The following is a 21,316-nucleotide window of genomic DNA, read 5'->3' on the forward strand; positions in this document are numbered from 1 at the left end:
CGTCTCCCGCGGACACGCTGCTCGTCACGGTCACCCGGGGGTCTCCTGAGGGAGCGGCGGGGGCGACGACACGACGTGAGCGGGTGACGGAGCCGGCCCCCCCTGACCACACCACCGACCGCGGCGGCTCCCTCACCGCCCGTGCTGGGAGACGATGCGCTTGGACCGGGGCTGGAGGCCTGCTGCCCCGGGGGAGGAAGGGAGGGGGGGGGGGGGTTGTAGATGTCAGAATGAATGCCCTTGGTCACACGGACCTGGCCCTGGCCAAGCCCTGAGGCAGTGGTGACAGACCCACACAAAGATGTGTACTCTACAGTCTGATTGCATTTTGCACTCGGCCTTTCCATTTTGGTCTTTCCAAATATAGTACTATAGTTGAGAATGTGTCGGTGCCGGCTATGTTTTGTGTGACAGTAACTAGGGTTGTTAGGAAAATAGAGACCTGGGAGAGAGAGAGAGAGTGAGACCAGGGCAATGGGGATGTCCATGAAGAATTCTGGGTAATGTCTGAAGTGTCATACGTGGATGAGGAGTCTTGCCGAGGCTCCTGGGAACCGGGAAAGGAGAGGGAGATTAGATGAGTCAGAGAGAGGAGAGAGCCGACATGAGGTAAGAGAGGGAGGGAGAGAGAAAGAAAGGGAAAAAGAGATGGAGAGTGAGAGAGGAGGGGCCTGTAGGTCATGCTTGCAGACAGGTCGGGAGGGAAAGAACGACATCACATGACTGTCTGACCTCGGAGAGGGAGAGAGAGACGGGGAGAGAGGGATGGGGAGAAGGGGGGTTGAGAGAGCGAGTGAGACATGTGTTCTGTCGTAATTGAGGAATTTTAATGTGATTAGTGTCTGGCTTTGACCTTGCTTGTCTAGCTGGTGCCTGGTTGGCCTGATGGCCGCGCTGTGGCTGCTCGTCACCTGCCCCTCCCTCTCTCTTCTGTTTCTGAATGTCTGCGCCTTCTCTCTATCCATTTCTTTCCCTCTCAATGCTTCCTTTTATCTTTCTATCTCTTTCTGCGTCTATTTTCTATCTCTCTCTATATATATATATATTATATATAGACACACAACTATCTTCTATCTGTCTCCCTCTCCTGCTCTCTCTCTCTCTCATGTCTAATATGACACCAGGGTATAATGGGCATCCAACTGCCTGGTCATGTGGTAAAGGAGAATGTCAGCCAGTACTGAGGGATAATGAGATCTACAGATAGCTCACCTGGCTCTCCTCTCTCCTCCACTCCCTTCCTGTTCTCTCCTCCACTCCCTTCCTGTTCTCCTCTCCACCACTCCTGTTCTCTCCTCCACTCCTGTTCTCTCCTCCACTCCTGTTCTCTCCTCCACTCCTGTTCTCTCCACCACTCCTGTTCTCTCCTCCACTCCTGTTCTCTCCACCACTCCTGTCCTCTCCACCACTCCTGTTCTCTCCACCACTCCTGTTCTCCTCCTTATATTTCTCCACCAATCTTAAACTGATCCAATACCGTCAGGCCTTGAGCCCCTTGCTTGGTTACTTACTCTCAGTCACACACACACACACAGACACATCAGTCTGACACTTTGGAATGAGAATTCCGTCCACGGGAGATCTTCTGCCCTTGTTCTTTCTAATATAAAACTGCTCAGCTCCACTCTGGAAGGTCACACCCACACACGCACACACCACACACACACACATAAGTAAGAGAGAACTATTGGACTTACATGTTCTGTTGAAAAGGCTCTAACATTAATCTATTTCTCTACTTCCGTGTCTCTGTCGTGTGAATGGGTGTGTTGGCAGTGAATGTTGACCACCCTGTCTGGGTCATTGTGAGAGCTTATCTCCAGCAGGGTGGATGGTCATCATTGGTACAGGCTTTGTAAGGCTGCTGCTGTATGCTCTCTGACGATCTGTGTGTCTTACTGCCTGTCTGTCTGCTTCCGCCTGTCTGTCAATCTACCTGCCTGTCTGTCTGTCAATCTACCTGCCTGTCTGTCTGTCAATCTGCCTGCCTGTCTGTCTGTCAATCTGCCTGTCTGTCTGTCAATCTGCCTGCCTGTCTGTCTGTCAATCTGCCTGTCTGTCTGTCAATCTGCCTGCCTGTCTGTCAGTCAATCTGCCTGTCTGTCTGTCAATCTACCTGCCTGTCTGTCTGTCAATCTGCCTGTCTGTCTGTCAATCTGCCTGCCTGTCTGTCTATCTACCTGCCTTTCTGTCTGTCTGTCTGTCTGTCTGTCTGTCAATCTACCTGCCTGTCTGTCTGTCAATCTACCTGCCTGTCTGTCAATCTACCTGTCTGCCTGTCTGTCTGCCTTGCGCTCGGTTGTCTTTTTTATCACAACTCAATCCTCTGTTCTCTCCCATGATGGTTTTTGTAATGTATCTCTCATACACAAACACACACACACGCGCATGTACACATTCACACACATGCTTGCAGACAGAAAGTCAAGGTTGGGACAGGTTCTTTCTCTTTCGGCATGGTAAATGGACACTGTTAAAACACAGAATGTGTGTACTCACATTCATCACCTTCTCACACACAGCCTTGACTGGGAAAGGAGAGGAGAAAGGGGGAGGGAAGGGTGGAGGATAGGAGTGGAGGGGAGGGGAGAGGAATGGAGGGGAGAGAAGGGGAGGTGAGAGGAGAGGAGAAGAGGGGAGGTGAGAGGAGAGGAGAAAGGGGGAGGGAAGGGTGGAGGATAGGAGGGGAGGGGAGAGGAATGGAGGGGAGAGAAGGGGAGGTGAGAGGAGAGGAGAAGAGGGGAGGTGAGAGGAGAGGAGAAGAGGGGAGGGCAGAGCAGTGTTATCACCCCTCAGCACCCTGGCATGGCCAGAATAGATAACAGCCAATCAGATGAGCTCGCCCAGAGGATCTTCCAGAAGCCAGGGCCTCCTGCTTCTGAGCAAATCTCCCACCTCAAACAGATATGAAGAGCAACTATGAGGGAAGAGAGATATTAGGCTTACGCAACAGTGTGTCATTTTGATGAACGTATTGAAACTGCTGACACATTCCCTGTGTGCTGCGGCTAAACACTGAGTACTGGTGTGACCAGTCATCTCGGGTGCTGTGTGTATGTGTCAGTCTGTGTGTTCGTGTGTGTGGGTGTGTGTGGGTGTGTGGGTGTGTGTGTGTGTGTGTGTGTGTGTGTGTGTGTGCTTCGGCTGAGTGTACTTTACCCATCTAAATTTCATGGATGAAATGTCATTTCTCCATCTGAAATGATCATCATGGTCCGTATCAGTCCAGGAGAGGGAGGAGGGGAGGTGAGGCAGGAGGGAAGAGGGGAGCTGAGGCAGGAGGGAGGAGGAGAGTTGAGGCAGGAGGGAGGAGGGGAGCTGAGGCAGGAGGGGAGGTGAGGCAGGAGGGAGGGAGGAGTGGAGGTGAGGCAGGAGGGGAGGTGAGGCAGGAGGGAGGAGGGGAGGGAGGCTGGAGCCTCCAGAGACCCAGACCCCCTCCCTGGATGTTCCTCTCAGCCCTGTCTCTGTGTTAGTGAGCACTGACTCACCCCTCTGGGACTGAACCTGAAAACTTCCTGTCTGTAACACTGCCTGTGTTGTGAACATTTTGGAAGAGACATTAGACTCTCATTCCCTGTATCTGATACCTCTCTGTGTGACTGCCATCTGTGTGTTCACACACGTTGCTCTCTCTAGGGGTTCTGATTGGACGCTCTCCCCAGTAAAAGCCTTGCTAATTGGCCTTCTGGGGTGGTCAGAATCTAGACTAGGCAGGCTATTGCTTCAGAATGGGACTCGGTAGGTCAGGGGTCAGCGAACTTTCGCCTGACCAGTGGTGCCCCTGCCCGACTCTGCTGGAGACCCCTTAGAGTTCCTGCGTTTTACCAACGGGCCTCTGAACAGTCGTGTAGGCTCCAGAATGTGGGTCAGAGTGTTTGTATCAGTTAAGGAGTGTGAGATTGGACTGCACACTGCTGTTGTTTATAGATCTGGAGCCAGAGAATGAGTAACACTCACCGTAGCAACTGGATTCCGGCTCCCTTTAAAGCATGTAATTGAACACAATAACCAACTGTTTTGTTTTTTTCATCGTTTTCATCCACTTTTTAAGCGTATTTCTCTCTCTCTTTTGATCTCACACACAAACACACGCACACACTCGCATTCCATCCGAGCAGTCAGAGTGATGGACAGTAATGTACCCGGGCTTGGTGCTCTTGATTATAATCTTGTGTAATGAGTGTTCTTAGTATCACTTACCCCAGCTTACCTCAGCACCTCAATACCTCTCTGTTGCCATGCTGTCATATGACAGCCCACAGATGACATATCAAGGCTGTGTTATATCTCTATATTTATATCGGTTGCTATAGAGGTGCATCTAAAGGAAGACTGTATTCTTTGTCCTTTAACGAGATTAGGCCCATCTGCCTTTACACTGTAGAATAACAGGTTAGGTTTGTGGTGCTCTCAGACCTTTTGGTTCACATTGACCTTCTGTAATCTAATATGCTGGCCACGCCCTTTACCTAAATGTCAGGAGAGTAGGGGAGGGGGGGGGGGAAGGGAGGAAAGGAAAGGAGAGGTGAGGGGGGGGAGAAGAAAGACGAGAGGCAGAGGGAGATGATGAGAGGAGATAAGAGGTTAAGCGAGGTAGAGGGAGGAGTTGTGGAGGCTGGACTGAAAGCAGGCGGCGTTCTCTAGCAATCATCTCCTGGAGGGAGAGAGAGCAGTGTCGCTTCCATCACATTACACATCCATCTAACCTGCCAGAGAGGCCAGCTGCTCCCTGCTGCCTCTCACACACACACACACACACACACAGGTATGACACGTTCTCTCACACACACACACACACAGGTATGACACGTTCTCTCACACACACACACACACAGGTATTACACGTTCTCACACACACACACACACAGGTATTACACGTTCTCTCTCACACACACACACACACACACACAGGTATGACACGTTCTCTCACACACACACACACACACACACAGGTATGACACGTTCTCTCACACACACACACACACACACACACACACAGGTATGACACGTTCTCTCACACACACACACACACACACACACAGGTATGACACGTTCTCTCACACACACACACACACACACAGGTATTACACGTTCTCTCTCACACACACACACACACACACACAGGTATGACACGTTCTCTCACACACACACACACACACACACACACAGGTATGACACGTTCTCTCACACACACACACACACACAGGTATGACACGTTCTCTCACACACACACACACACAGGTATGACACGTTCTCTCACACACACACACACACAGGTATTACACGTTCTCTCTCACACACACACACACACACACACACACACACAGGTATGACACGTTCTCTCACACACACACACACACACACACACACACACACAGGTATGACACGTTCTCTCACACACACACACACACACAGGTATGACACGTTCTCTCACACACACACACACACACACAGGTATGACACGTTCTCTCACACACACACACACACAGGTATTACACGTTCTCTCTCACACACACACACACACACAGGTATGACACGTTCTCTCACACACACACACACACACACACACACAGGTATGACACGTTCTCTCACACACACACACACACACACACAGGTATTACACGTTCTCTCTCACACACACACACACACACACACACAGGTATGACACGTTCTCACACACACACACACACAAACAAGTATGACTCGTCCTCATACAAACATGCACACCCTCTCAGACACACACACACGCAAACAAGTATGATTTGACACAACCACCCACACACACACATATACAAATATAACTCTCCCTCTCTCACACACACACACGCCCAAATGCGACACACACATATAGATCATATAACCATCAGCGCCCTGCACGGCTCACCACAGCTGAGATTTATCAGGACCAGGGCAAGACACTCCCATCTCTCAACGTGCCAATGCCCTATCAGCAGCGACGGAGAGATCAGCCCAGGCATCCCTCCTCCCTCACCCAGAGGAGTCAAAGCGTGAGATACCCACCGATAGCCAGGGAGATACGGGGGCTCGGTGAAATGTGCACTTGTTTTGAACCAGAGCACACTCCGGAGGACATAAGCGTTGAGGGAGAAGGCGGCAGGCAGACAGACAGGCAGACAGGCAGGCAGGCAGGTAGGGAGAGAGAGAGATAGGCAGCAGAGCAGAATGGGATTAGACACTCCCCGCGTGTCAGCATTAAACTCCTGCAGCTCTCTGTTCCTCCTCCGCTCCCTGGCTCAGCCTGCCCTTGAACGTCCTCAAGGTAGGCCTGATAAGAGGGTGGGGGGGGGGGGGGCTACAGAGAGAGAGAGGGCAGGGGTGTGTGTGTGTGTGTGTGTGTGTGGGGGGGGGGGGGGGTAACGGAACTGGGAATGGTTCCTCGCTCTAAGCCCCCCTCTGCCACCCAGCTAGACTCTATTCTCTCCCGTCTCCAGCCCTCACTCCCTGCGTTCCTCCCTTCCCAAACTTCCCGATTTAAAAGTTCCTGGCGGGGATTAGGAGAACAAAGGAAGGTGAATTCCAAGGAAGAGCGGGGGAGAGGAAGGGGGGGAGGGACAATCGCCCAACTTTTTGAGAATGTCAGCGCCCCGGAGAAAGCCTCATCCTTTTTATTTGTGTCTTTTTTATTATTTATATATTCCAGGAGAGTCTTAACGTAAGAACATAAGCACGTATGAACAGTCACAATGAGACTAGGTCAGCCAGCCTCTCTCTCTGTGTCTTGCCAGTCAGGGCATGGTCGCACGCCCGGCTCCCAGATAACATTTACAATCCCCCACCATGTACAAACGCTGCCATTTCATTTGCGTGGGGATAAATAAAACAGATATTGAGATGCAGTTCGGGGATTTAATATGTGAAGATGGCCCGAGTCATTAAGAGCAGCGTGCGTACGCTCACAGATTGACCTTCTCTGTGGTTAATTGCGCTGAGATGTTGGAGGTTTGGAGCATGTGACATTTCTGAGCTTTTTATTATTCCTCTGCAAGGACGCTGATGTTATTTGACATTTGGAATTAAGCATTAAGAGCGACTTTGAATTGTGAAGCTTGGATTTGCGCCTCTGCAGTATCGTGCAGTATGGGGGGGGGGGGGGGGGGGGGTCCTAACGGAGGATAATTTATAAAGCTGTTATGTTCAGGGTAATTAGGATGGTGTCAGCAATGACAAAAGTCATGCTGACAAAATTCATGCTGACTGGCACAGCAGAGAGCACTGAGAGATGAGGAGGAGAGGAGATGGAGAGAGGGTGAAATAGAACGAGGGAACGAGGTAGGGAACCAGAGGAGTAAACCATCCGTATGACAAGAAAAACTGTCAGTTGTTCCTACACTTTCAAAGTGATGACTCTCAGATGGAAAACACAAAAGGTAGACAGACAGACAGACAGACAGGTAGGAAGCAGACAGACAGGCAGGCATTCAGACAGGTAGGAAGCTGGCAGACTGGTGGGTAAGCAGATAGTAGACAGACTGACTGGCCAGTAAAGATGCGTAGGCAACCCATGACATTTAAGTCTTAGCAAGTGACTTTTACACATTTCTGTTCTTCCAGCTAAATGATGCTGTGCTCCCAGGAGTATGTTATCACCAAAACCATGTACAGTCCCTCCTGGTGATTTGCAACAGTTCTGTGGTCCTCATTGTGTATTTGAATATGACAAAATGGACTTGACTTTAATATAAATAGTGTGGGAGTTAGTATAAACATGACAGTCAGTTTGTATCTCCTATATTACAGGGACTTAGTAGGACTAAGGAGTCAGTATAGCTCCCATCACTCAGGGACTTAGTAGGACTAAGGAGTCAGTATAGCTCCCATCACTCAGGGACTTAGTAGGACTAAGGAGTCAGTATAGCTCCCATCACTCAGGGACTTAGTAGGACTAAGGAGTCAGTATAGCTCCCATCACTCAGGGACTTAGTAGGACTAAGGAGTCAGTTTAGCTCCTATCGCTCAGGGACTTAGTAGGACTAAGGAGTCAGCCGTCCTCCCTGCTGCCTATCCAACTATCAGCGCCTATGGCCCAGCTCAAATCAATGCAGCCTCATTAAAGGAAATTATGAAAAATTAACTCTATCAGATGGATGATTGTGTGGCGTGCGGGGAGTCTATGGGCGGTCACTGTGGCTCCCAGCCAGCAGCCAGTAGGGAGCAGTGAGCACAGCCAGGCCGTGGCACTTCGTTAAGAGCCTGCGCTAATTAGCAGAGGAAACGGATGGCTTTTCACCAACAGCACCAATTACTGCAGTCAGACTCAGAGAGAGAGAGAGAGAGAGAGAGAGAGAAGGATGGAGGGATGGAGAAGGACAATAATGAATGAGCTTGTTTTCTCTCTCATGTTGAGCTGAGTGGTCTATGACATCACTGGCTATTGGACGTTAACAAAATGTGTGTGTGTGTGTGTGTGTGCGCGCGCATATCCTATGTGTGTGTGCAACCAGTGTGTATGTGCATTTTTGCATGTGTGTGTGATAAGAGATTAAGAGGATGCCTCTTAGATGCACCTAAAGGTGCATCTTCCATTATGAAAGAGAGAGAGAGGTGAATGTATCCCATCTCCTTTTTAAAGGTCAGTTGACATGTGATGGTTGGACCACAGTGGACTGACCCCGTCCCTAACCCTGGGACCAGAGGTCAGCATTGTGTGTGTGTGTGTGACCAGGCATGAGGAATGCTACCTGCAGATCAGGCAGAGGGACTGGTCACACAAAGGTCAGTAAGAGTTACCACACCTGTTTAACTCCATCTGGTCGTTAGAGACCCAGACATGGTACAGGTTGTGTGTGTGTGTCTGTGTGTGTGTGTGTGTGTGTGTCTGTGCTCATGCTTGCAATCTTCTAAATAAGGAAATGTTATATCCAGGGCTATGGAGTGTTACATTCCCATGTTACAGTTGCTAGAACACACACTGCACACACACACACACACATACAACCACACATACACACACTGTTTACATTTTATGGTCCAGTCCAGCTATGCTCTAACAACCACTCAGTCTTGCATTACTGCTGCCTTGTCCTCTTCTTAATTAAATTGGAGGATTCTTCAGAGGACCGTTCAATTCTCCCTCCCTCTCTCTCCCTCCCTCCTTCCTTCTTCCCTCAGGAATCGATGTTGGAGGGAAAGGTTCTTATAATCTATAAGTCATATCACTTCTGCATCGCCAGCACTATTGTTTCACTCAATTAAAAGTCTGAAGAGGTTGCGGTTTCTGCCGGGCGGGGCCTTGTGTGTGCGTGTGTGTGTGTGGCCTTGGCAAAAAATCTGCTGTCAAGGTAAAGGTCTTGTTGCACAGTTGACAGGGAACTGTTTTTACATACAAATGTGTGTGCTCACATTTTTATCGTTTAGTAGAGATGTGGTAAACAGTGGTAGGAGGAAGTGCGTAAGTATTACACGACAGACCTAGTGCTGTGTACGAGTCTTCTATTCCCTGACCAGGTTCCCTGTCACCACCGGGTGATGACTGAAACTGACTGCAACTACCTCCTTCTCCCGGACCCAGTGAGAGCCATCAGGATAGAGAGGTGCCAGGGCCCAGGGGAGAGAGGTGGCAGGGCCCAGGGGAGAGAGGTGCCAGGGCCCAGGGGAGAGAGGTGCCAGGGCCCAGGGGAGAGAGGTGCCAGGGCCCAGGGGAGAGAGGTGCCAGGGCCCAGGGGAGAGAGGTGGCAGGGCCCAGGGGAGAGAGAGTCGGTAAGGCCCCCGGACCTCCAGGACTAAGGGCCCCCAGCTCCACCTCCACCCTCCCTGACCAAACACTGAAGTCAGCTGAAATGCCCCAAACTCAGCTCTTAATTTGTCATGGCAGTCATCGTTTTTTAGGGGGGGGAGGGGGGGGGGAGAAGCAGAAGGTTTTAAATAAATTGGAAAAGCCCTGGTCTGGGTGGGAGGTGGGGGATGGGGGGGGGGAGGGGTGGGGGGGGGGGGGGGTAGCTGTATTTTGTCACTGCTGCATATTCCTGACTGTACTTTATGTGCATGTCCCCGGCGGGCCAGCAATGTTCTACCAGGCTGTGGCCAGATAGATTAATGAGACCCATTCATCAGAGCTGATATTAATAATACGGCAGGTCTCTCTCCTGTCATTGTTGCTGCGATGGCTGCTGTGAAGTATGGGCTGCCTGGAACACTCAGACACATCCCAGGACACATCCCAGGACACCTCTCTTCTGATGGACCCCTCCATGCTACGGGCTCGTACCACACACGAGACAGCTGACACACTGGTGTCTTTATATCTGGGAAGGCTGTGGGCCTTATATCTATTGGTGTGTATGTATGTGTGTGTGTATATAGTGGTGGTGTGTAGGGCTTTATGGGTAAATTCAAGGGTATACTGTGAAGAGGTAGAGGAGTGTGTGTGTGCGCGCCCGTCTCTGTATCCCTCTCTTCTGGCTGACTTGCTCCTCATTGCCGCCTCTCTTTTGCTCGGCACGCCGTGAAATGGTTTTCTGTAGGCCATTACCCCGGTAGGAGCCTAGCGCCCTACGCTGCTCCTGTGTGTGTGAGAGAGAGAGAGAGAGAGAGAGAGAGAGAGAGAGAGAGAGAGAGAGAGAGAGAGAGAGAGAGAGAGAGAGAGACAGAGAGAGAGACAGAGACAGAGACAGAGACAGAGACAGAGACAGAGAGAGAGAGAGAGAGAGGGAGGGAGACAGAGAGGGTTTCCTGTCATACTGAGCACCCGGTCCTGTTGTCAGGCTAGCAGGGTGAGAGGCCTGTCTTGTCCCTCTGTCCTCCCCCACCGTGTACCTTCCTCCCCCCCCCTCCCTCCCTCCCTCGCTCCCTTGCTCTCCCTTCCTCCCCCTGCTATCAACCCCTGCCTGGACACTGACAACACCACAGGGCCCTGCTCTTCTCCACTCTCCTCCGTTTCAGACCCCCCAGCCAGGTGGAGGAGTTAGGTTAGAAGAGGGTTGGAGCCAGGGTAAGAGGCAGGATAGCAGGCAGGATAAGAGGCAGGGGAGGAACCAGGGTTGGAGCCAGGGTAAGAGGCAGGATAGCAGGCAGGATAAGAGGCAGGGGAGGAACCAGGGTTGGAGCCAGGGTAAGAGGCAGGATAGCAGGCAGGGTAAGAGGCAGGATAGCAGGCAGGGTAAGAGGCAGGATAGCAGGCAGGCTAAGAGGCAGGTTAGCAGGCAGGATAAGAGGCAGGGGAGGAACCAGGGTTGGAGCCAGGGTAAGAGGCAGGATAGCAGGCAGGGTAAGAGGCAGGATAGCAGGCAGGCTAAGAGGCAGGATAGCAGGCAGGGTAAGAGGCAGGATAGCAGGCAGGGTAAGAGGCAGGATAGCAGGCAGGGTAAGAGGCAGGATAGCAGGCAGGATAAGAGGCAGGGAGACCTAGCTCCAGCTACATCTCCAGCTAGCCCTTCCACTGGTGTCTGAATGAATGATGTGTAGTTCTCCCAGTCTTCCAGTGTGTGATTAATAGACGGCTCCAACAGCAGCCTACGGTGCCCTGGCCTACCTAGCCACCAGTCACTGCTCCTCTAATGTAGCACATAAACACACACACCATTTCCCCTCACCAGGGATGAACTGTAGGTCATTTGTGAATTGTGTGATTGGCTGCTCATGGTTCTCATTTCCCAGCATGCCCCTGTGGGAGGAAGCAGAGATTAGGGGTGGGGGGGTTGTGGAAGTGTGGGGGGGGGGGGGGTAGCAGGCTGTAAAGGTTCCCCATGAATAAACTCATTTATACGTTATTAACATTTAACAAGTAGCATTTCCAAGCCCGCGCGTCCACACACCTTCAGCATACACTCGATAATTTCTGAACCGGGGAAGGTGGGGAGGCCGGGGGGAGGCTGGGGGTGAGGCCGGTGGGGGGGAGGTAGAGGGATGGCGGTCAGATAGATATATTTGTTTTCCCTTCGTTTCCTCATCAAGCATGGCTAATGAACACTGGGCTAATGTCAACACTGGAGGGGGGATCAGGGGGTGGGGGGTAAAACCTGCAGGCCAACACCCCCATACCCCTCACCCAACCTGCCCCCCACTCCCTCAAACAAACATTCTCACTCACTCACTTATCTCTCCCTTACACACACACACACACGCACACGTATTCTCATTCATTCTCTCTCTCTCTCTCTCTCTCTCAAACACACACACACACACATCTGTTTGTGTTCACTCAGCCTCCTGCACACAGTAACCTCCATTGATCTAATCTGCTGTTGATCCATATGTATGAGGCACCAGGCCCACACTCTGCAGCTCTGCTCTCACACACACACACACACTCTCACACATACACACACTCACAAACACACATAACTGTATCTCTTTAGTTGAGGACATCAATACTCACTATCTCTCTCTTCTCACCTATATCAATCACAACACACAGATAACTGTAGGCTTAACACTAATCAGCAAGGTACAGACAGACAGACTGATCTCTCTCATCTAAGTCTCTCTTCTCCCCTTTCTGCTCTGATGCAAGTCTCTCTGCTCTCTCTCTCAGTCTCTCCGAGTCTCTCAGCTCTCTCCATCTGATGTGATGTAAGTCTCTCTGCTCTCTCTCTCGCTCTCTCTCTCTCTCCTTGCTCTGATTTGAGTCTCTCTGCTTCTTTGAGGAATTGAGGCCATTAAGATGAATCAGAGGAAAAATGTTCCCTATATTCCTGCAGGCGTTTTGCCTTGCTGAGAGAGCTGGGGAGAGGTAGAGCAGGAACGAGAGAGACAGAGAGAGAGACAGAGAGAGAGAGAGAGAGAGAGAGACAGAGAGAGAGAGAGAGACAGAGACAGAGAGACAGAGAAGAGTAGATTTAAAGCCAGCTCATTGAAAGTGATGGCACCCTCTCTCCCTCATATCGCCCTCGGAAAATTGGAGCTAGTTTTCCATAATGGTTCAAACCTTCATCTGTCAAGAACCGCTAAATCTACTGGAATAATTTCTTCATGGATTAGATGTCAGTATTTATAATTTATTGAGTTTCTTCAGCGTGTGTGTGGGGAAGTTGCTGATCTCTCTCCCTCTTTCTCAAACTTCTCTCATCCTCTATCCCCTTTACAGTGAAAAGGAGTCTTTAGGATGCCGAGTCGCTGTGTGTGTGTGAGCATGTGTGTGTGTGTTTGTGTGTGTGTAATGGCATGGGGAGCGCTGGTGTAAACAGACTGGGCAGAGTCAAAGATGTGGTGACCAGGGTGTGATAAGCTCTAGTCTAGATAGATATAGCTCTGTCTGCTCATGGAAGGGCCTTCCTAATCTGTGCCTTCCTCTGGCTGGAGACAGGGGTTAGATGTGTGTGTGTGTGGGGGGGGGGGGATGTGAGACAGGCTGTGTGTGTGTGTTAGAGGGGGTGTTAAGGGGCGCCATCCTGTTTGCTGTAACATAATCTAGGATGGAGACCTCCGTAATACTCACCTCACGACGCCTCGATTCTAAACCCCTAATAAATAGTCTCTGTAAGTCCTTAACAACCCCATTCACCCACACAGGCCTACACACAAACACTCTCTCTTTCCATCTTTCTCAGTCTTTCCCTCTCTTGTTCTGTCTCTTTCTCTCTTCTCGCTCTCTCTGCGTCTCTGTCTATCTCCTGTATCTCTCTCCCTCTCTCTCTCACACACACACTTTTTTGGGCCTGGTAGTTATTCCTGGCTAGCTGACGCTGAAGTGGGGCCAGTGTGCTGACTGACAGTCATGTGTAGGGTACACCGTGATGCACCGTACCATCTACTGGAGCACTGCCTCATCAGCACTGACATCATGTCTGTATATCTGGCTCCCTCCCTCCCTTCCTCCTCCTCCCTCCCCCCCCCCTGTATCCCCTTACTGACCCTCTCTCTCCCTCTCTCTGCTCTGTAGCAGGTCCCAGTGAGAGCTCCAGACCACCGCCTGACTCCTCGCTATGAAGAGGTGGAACGCCAGTACGCCTCCCTGCCCAGGTATCATGACCAGCCCCTCTCTCCTCCCCTCTTCTCGCCTTTCCCCTCCTCCCCTCAACTCCCCTCCCCTCTTTTCCAGTTTCACCTCCTCTCCCCCCGCTCCTCTCCTTTCACCTCCTCCCATCACCTCCTTTCTCCTCTCCTCCCTTTCACCTCCTTTGCCCTCGACTCCTCTCCTTTCACCTCCTCCCATCACCTCCTTTCTCCTCTCCTCCCTTTCACCTCCTTTGCCCTCGACTCCTCTCCCGTCCCGTCCACCCTGTCATCTTTCCATCCCGATCCCTCCCTCCTCCTCCTCTCCTCTGGTACATGCAGTGTGACTAAGCGGCAGCAGCAGCCACAGAGAGGGAGACGGTGGAGGCTGCAGGTCTCTCAGTGCTGAGTAATCCTCTTTAAAGCTTATAATTAAATCTGGAGGGGCTGCAGTCAGAGGGCCCCAGCGCCTGAGAATTCACCTGATCCTCTCCCCAGAGACAGGGGACCGAGGCGGGGAGGTGTAACCTGATCTCTGGCCCCTCTCCTGTCATCCCTCCAGCCCGGGCCTTCAGACTCTGCTGAAGCAGACCCTCCTGAGCGTCTCTGCTTTTTTTTTTTATGTTTTCGTATCTTCTCTCTCCCTCATCTCGACCTCTCTACCTACCGGCTCTCTATTATTCTCTCCCCCTTTCTCGATCTCTCCTCAAGTCTCCCTCTCCACCCCCGTCCCGTCCCCCCCCCCCCCCTCCCCTATCAGCCCCGGACCTCTGTCTCTGTCCTCTCTGTGTGTTTTCTGGATCCAGCCAATCAGCACGCAGGCTGCTCACCCCAACCAGCCAAACAAACAAACAAACAGCAACTGTGTGTTAAATCTGCTAGCTGGGGTGTGAACATCAACAGCAGTTTAGGACATTAGACAACTTTACAGCCAGCTTCCCAGCCCGGCCTGAGCTAACGGAGTTCTCGCTCGCCTCGCTCAATCTCCCCTCCCTCCCTCCTCCTTCTCTTGCTCTCTCTCCCTCTCTCTCTCTCCCTCTCTCCCTCTCTTGCTCTCTTGCTCTCTCCCTCTCCTCTCCTATATTTTATCTCATCTCTCTCACTCCCTCTCTCTCTATCTTCTCTTGTCTCTTTCCTTCTCAATTTCTCTCACACTCTCTTTCTCTGTGTCTATGTATCTCTCTCTGTCTCTCTCTATCTCTCTCTCTCAGGATGGCTTTGGCAGATGCTGCGGCAGTGATGTCTTCCAGGTCTGTCTCTGGCATCTGTGGAACCAGAGGAGAGTGAGAGCACAGTTTAGAGATAGCACCTCAGGAACACGTCCACATCGGACAGCTATCTCCTGACCTTATAAAAACGTTGTGAAACCCACACCACCTACCTCCTGACCAGCCTATAAATACGGCTCTGCTTGGTCAGAGCTGACTGGCTAAGGGCTCCCAGAGAGAGAGAGAGAGAGAGAGAGAGAGAGAGAGAGAGAGAGAGAGAGAGAGCGAGCACGTCTTGACGTCTCTCAAATTAAAACATGACCGTGCAAGCCTCGATGATGATGATCATGATGATCTCCCCACAGCGTCAATACTGTATTACCACAGCCCTGCGTTCCTCCTCGGCCCCTCCTCCCCCAGCCCGGTGTTTGCGGAGGCGAGCGCAGCCCTGAAAGCCTCCAGGGTCCTCTCTCACTCCCATTTCCTTCCAGATTACCTCTGCGCTCCATCCCAGAGCCATTACAGGCCTGTGTGTTATTATTACGCTCACACAAACAGGCTCGGCTGTAGCCGGGCCAGCTCTCTGGCCAACCCCTGTCCCCTCCTTTACCCTGTACCCCACGGTCACCCTGTGTGTGTGTGTGTGTGTGTGTGTGTGTGTGTGTGTGTGTGTGTGTGTGTGTGTGTGTGTGTGTGTGCGTGTGTGTGCGTGTGTGTGTGTGCGCATAAACACATGTGCTTGAGTGTGTGTGTGCATACAAGTGGAGTGTGTGTGTTCTGCGGTCACCAGCAGTGCAGGTTGGAGTGCAGAGTGTGTGTAGAGCCGCTGGCCCCGCCTCTCCATATGTAGCTCATTACAGCCATTAGCAGAATAAAGCAGGAGGTCACCTCAAGCACAGGCCCAACCCGGGTTTAGCCAATCAGAACGTCCAGTCACCTCATCCTCCACATGATTGGATTATCAGAGCAAGTCAGAGCCTGTGTCTGGACCTGGCAGGCCTTTCACTTCCTCCTTAGTGATAATGGAGTGATTAATGCCCAGATAGCCTCTCTCTTTCTTTCCTTCTTTCTGTCTCCCCTCTCTCTCTCTCTCTCTCTCTCTCTCTCTCTCTCTCTCTCTCTCTCTCTCTCTCTCTCTCTCTCTCTCCTTTTTCTCTCCTCACTCTCTCATTCTTCTTCTCTCACTCTTCTCTCTCTCTCTTGTTTTCTAACCCCCCCCCCGTATAATCTCTCTGTCTATCTCTGCTGGAGGTATATGCTCTCCCTCCCTCTTCCCTCCCTCTTCCAGAGACCCCCCATCCTCTCAGGTCTTTCCCAGACCTCTCCACATCCACAACAATCTCTTCATTGTCCACAGTCCAGACTGAGGGTTTTCAGGGGGCATCAAGGGGCTGTGTGTGTGTGTGTGTGGGGGTGTGTTTCCCAACCCGGGGGGTCTGTTGAAGGACTTGTTGACCAACAAACTGGGCTGGGATGGAGGGCGGGCGGGCGGGCGGGAGGGAGGGAGAACCACTAGCTTGTTCACAGCCTGTCACCAACCCTCCAGTCACCCTGCGAACACAAGCCCTCACCCTCCCTTCTCTTTACCCGAGAGGCTCTCCCCCAAGGGTTCTCATGTAGACGCCTCCTGTCTGGACATATCAGTGCCAGGTGTGATATTGGATCATGTCTGGTTTAGATTATCTAAGAGGTCTTCCACCATCCTCAGACTGTCGTCTCTGTTGTCTATTTTGTCTAAAGCTCTCCCTTTCCTCTCTTCAAATGATCCAAACAGTACTGTTGCATTAGCCAATCGACTGGGCCCTGTCTGTTGAAGACGGGCCACATTACCGCCCGAATCCACGTTTCCCAGGCTGGCGCGGTGCTTCCTGGTGAAATGGTTTTCTGTGTGAGCACACAGGAAGTCTCATGCCATATCGCCATTGTTCTGTCGGCTCCATGTTACCCTGGCAACCGTCACCCACCATCTGTGCTGGTGTGGCCCTTCTCACCCACTCCCTCTCTCCAGCACCTCTCACTTCTCCTCTCTCCTTTTCTCACTCTCTTTCACTCTCTCCTTGATCCCCCTCTCTCTTCTCCCTCTTCTCCATCCCTACGTTTCCCTTCCTCTACCACCCACATAAATAAATATAACTGCGTTATCTTATTGGATTACTGGATTCTGTCTCATGATAACTAAGTAGATATATCACGTTTGACAGGCTCCAACTGAGAAACACTCGACGCTAAGCCGTTTTTCCTTGTGTGCGTGTACTCGCGTGTGTGTGTGTGTGTGTGTGTGTGTGTGTGTGTGTGTGTGCGGAGTCATGAGATGATCAGCTGTGAGATAAAGACCAGCCCACTGACAGTCTCTCAGCCAATCAGAGCTGCCCACTGAACATACAGAGTAGTCATTAGACAGCACTCCTGCATGGCACACAATTCAGGTCTAGGTAGGTTGAGAGCGCAATCAGCAGCACTGTGTTATGAATGCTAGGTTGTCACATCAGCCAGGTTGGGTGGGGTGGCCTGGTTAGGGGCTAGGGGGCAACCTTCCTGTAGTGCTGTGTGGGAACTGAGGGGTGTCACGTGACTGTCAGCGATCAGGGGTCGAAGTTCACCAGTGTGTGTTTGTGACCCACCGCTCTGTCTCCCTGGACAGCTGAAGCAACAGTCCTGCAACCCCCCCCCCTCCCCCTTCTCCTCCTCCCTGGCTCTGTCTCTCACCTAGCATCTCTTTCTCCTGCTCTCGCTCTTTTGTAGGCATCTCTCCCTGTCTTGGTCTCACTCCCTCTTTCTCTCTCTCTCTCACTCTCTGTCTCTCTTTCTCTCTCTCTGTGTGTGTTTAACCTAGCCTCTTTTTCTCTTGTTCTCTCTTTTTCTGGGTCTCTCGCTGTCTCTCTCTCTCTCTGGCGTGGTCTCTCTCTCACGCTCTCTCTGTCTATCTACACGTCTTCCTCATCCCTCCATCCTCCTAACAGAGGATGAAAACGTTTCTTCTCTCCTCCCATCGTTATGTGTCTCTCTGGACCGATTGTGGTGTGGTGTGGGCTGTGATTACACAGCTCTGATGACATCTCATATAGAGCTGAAACTCACTTAGCACCAGACTCATAAACTAGTAAACGAGTTAAGAGCTTGAGATGAAAGTGGGGTACCTCTCTTCTCAAGCTCTGCCCTCCCTTTTCACCCTCACCTAAATCTCTCTCTCTTCCCCCCTCTCTTTTTCTCTCCTCCCCCTCTCTCTCTCTCTCTTCCCCTCTCTCTCTTCCCCTCTCTCTCTTCCCCCCTCTCTTTTTCTCTCTTCCCCCTCTCTCTCTCTCTCTTCCCCTCTCTCTCTTCCCCTCTCTCTCTTCCCCCCTCTCTTTTTCTCTCTTCCCCCTCTCTCTCTCTCTCTTCCCCCCTCTCTCTTCCCCCCTCTCTTTTTCTCTCTTCCCCCCTCTCTCTCTCTCTTCCCCCCTCTCTCTCTCTCTTTCCCCTCTCTCTCTCTCTTCCCCCCTCTCTCTCTCTCTCTCTCTTCCCCCCTCTCTCCCTCTCTCTCCCCCTCTCCCTCTCTGCCGCCCAAAAGTTTGGGGGTTGTCTTTTGGAAAGCTTTTCACGTCTGCGTGTCTTGTTTATTGAAACAATATAACCAGGAAATGGCTGTCATTGCTTTTCACGAGGCTCTAATGCTCCGTGTCACGTAGGGGCTGCTCTGTAGCCCCGGCACGGTGATTCGTTCTCAGACTGCGGGAAGATTGATTACCTCCGGGCTCCAGAGTGATGGAGGGATGCAGAGACCCGCCGAGCTCCACATGCGCATCACTCCCAGCCACCACCTGCACTTCTGCAGCGCCATGATGACGATGCGTTTGTTGACAACCACTGCCTCGGATTGGGGATTGGGGATTGGTCCGATGTGTTCGTGAGTGTGTGTCCTCTCTGGGCCTTTAGTGAGCTGATCAGACAGCTGTATACAGCTGTTAGGCTTGAAGATAGAGAGAAGGGGGGGGGGGGGGGGTGGAGAGGCCCTAAACAAGGAACTCCTTGGTATTTCCTCTCTCTCAGAGGCAGGTGCAGGAGCAGGAGGCCCTGTGTGCCCCATCACTGGTGAATGTAAATACAGGACCAGAGTCGGTTCCAGCTGACCCCTCTCATTCACCCTGCAGTGTGTGCCCTCTCCCTCTGCACCCTGCACCCTACAGCTGGTCCATTTAGCCCCACCGGGTGTGTGTGTGTGTGTGTGTGGGGGGGGGGGGGCAATAATGGCTTCCAGGCTCATTCCCCATAATCCCCAGCTGCTGCTCTGAGCTGATTGAGTTCCTGGAGGGGACATTCCTGACATCCCAGTAGGGCTGATGGTGCTGCCTAACACGGCTGTAGGGGTGGTAGGGTGTAGGGAGAGATATGGTGGGATGTATGGATGGTAGGGTGTACAGTGGGGAGACATATGGTGAGGTGTAGGGAGAGGGAAGGCAGGGTGTGGGTATGGTAGTGTCCTTGCTGCTGGTTAATAGCCCAGGTGGGGAGAGGCAGCTCCAGAGACTGGAGGTCCACCTGGACCCATTATCTGCTGCTGTAATGATGTCTCTGCCCTTCACACCCCCCTGCTCCCTCATCTCTCTCTGTTCCCTCCACCTCCCACACCTCCGCCTCATCTGACCTCCTCATCTTCCCTCCCTCCCTCTCTCCCCTGCCACTCGCTTTATCTGTGCCCTCATATGACTCATTCCTAATTCAGACAAACAGACAGAGAGACAGACAGACAGGCAGGCAGACAGGCAGGCAGGCAGGCAGACAGAAAAACAGACATATAGGCAAACTTTCAGACGCACAAGTAGGCAGACATACAGGCTGGCAGACCGACAGAAGGAGTGACAGAAAGACAGGCAGACAGACAGGCAGACAGGCAGACTAAGCGTCCCGCCTATCAGACGCCTGCTCATCCGTTTGGGTGGCCACCTCTAGAAACAGACAAGCTACATGCTGGTGAAGTTTAGAATACCGACCTCTGCCCCTCCCGGCCCTGGCTCCGCCCCCGGCCCAACGTCCACGGGGGGCCCCGGCGTTGGGCGACAGGAGCCGACCGCAGGCCCCGACCGCAGGCCCCGCCCCCGGCCCGGAGTGCCTGCTGGAGGTATCAGTGTGTGTTTCCGACGCTCAGCAGGGGAAACCGGAGACAACCCTCGCCCCAGCACACAGTAACACAGCCCCTGTCCCGTTAACAGATATATCCATGTCACGGCCCAGTGGAAACCTTGTACACAATGTGTCACACACAGAGGGAGAAGGAGTTATGGGCCCTGCAAACGATAGGCCAGCTCCTGCTGCCTCTTTCAGACTGTCACATGTCACTTATAGGGTGTTGCTATGTGGTCACAAGGATCATGTACGTAGGGTGTGGGTGGGTGCGTGCTCTACGCACGCGCGTGTTTAGGAAGATATGGAATGGGGAACAAGGATCCAATTCGCCTCACTTAACTTGGGAATAGCATGTCTTCACATGTATGAAAATGAGATGATGGCGATCAGGGGGAGGCTAACTCTGCATGTGGTTGTGTCCCCTCCCTCCGCAGGCGTGGTCCCATGGAGCCCAACTACCCCATGCAGCCCTGGGCTGGCCACCGTGACCCCGGCCCCTACCCCGGCCCCCACCCGGGCCCCCAGCCCTCCCCAGCCTACCCCAGCTACCCCCGCCAGGCCGAGCAGGGCTACTACCACCCCCCACCCCCTCAGCAGAGGGGGCCTCTGCGCCAGGATGTCCCACCCTCCCCGACCATGCCCCACCGGGCCCCCCGCTACGACACCATGACCCGGGGGGTGAGGGCCCCCTACGGCCCCCCAAGCTCGGAGCACTACGCCTACGCTCCGGACGGGCGACACCCCGACCCGCGCCAGAAGAACCCCATGACTGCAGCCGTGTAGCGCTGCAGAACCGCAAGAGCTGCAGGCGTCCAGACCACCCCGCAGTCCATCTCCTGCAGCCAAGGCGTCTGCAGAACACCCTCACCTGCAGGGTCTCACGCTATCTGCACATCCCCCTACGTTTGCCAAACAGGGTTATGTCCACTACGACTGGCTGAACCACACTATGAATGAAGAACCACATGTTTTTTTTATATAAATACATATATATATATATTATATAATGGCATTCCACATTGTCTTATGAATGAAGGAAGAAGTAAAGCAAGGATGATTGTCCCTCCAGATCAGAGCAGTGTAGAGTAGAGCCTGGGCAGCCTAGAGCTGCCCAGGCT

General features: G+C 52.4%; 1 protein-coding gene across 1 annotated transcript in view; it reads left to right on the forward strand.

Annotated features, from left to right (window-relative positions):
- The window catches only part of pard3bb (par-3 family cell polarity regulator beta b), a 59,397-nt gene extending 38,088 nt beyond the window's left edge, over positions 1 to 21,309 (forward strand). The window contains exons 7-8 of the mRNA XM_062456228.1: positions 13,838 to 13,917; positions 20,633 to 21,309. Coding sequence (XP_062312212.1) covers positions 13,838 to 13,917; positions 20,633 to 20,981 — 429 coding nt within the window. The 3' untranslated portion in view covers positions 20,982 to 21,309. The remainder of the gene's footprint in view (positions 1 to 13,837; positions 13,918 to 20,632) is intronic.
- The last annotated feature ends 7 nt before the right edge of the window (positions 21,310 to 21,316 follow it).

This window comes from Osmerus eperlanus, chromosome 3 (assembly GCF_963692335.1).
Source record: "Osmerus eperlanus chromosome 3, fOsmEpe2.1, whole genome shotgun sequence".
Taxonomy (NCBI): Eukaryota; Metazoa; Chordata; class Actinopteri; order Osmeriformes; family Osmeridae; genus Osmerus; species Osmerus eperlanus.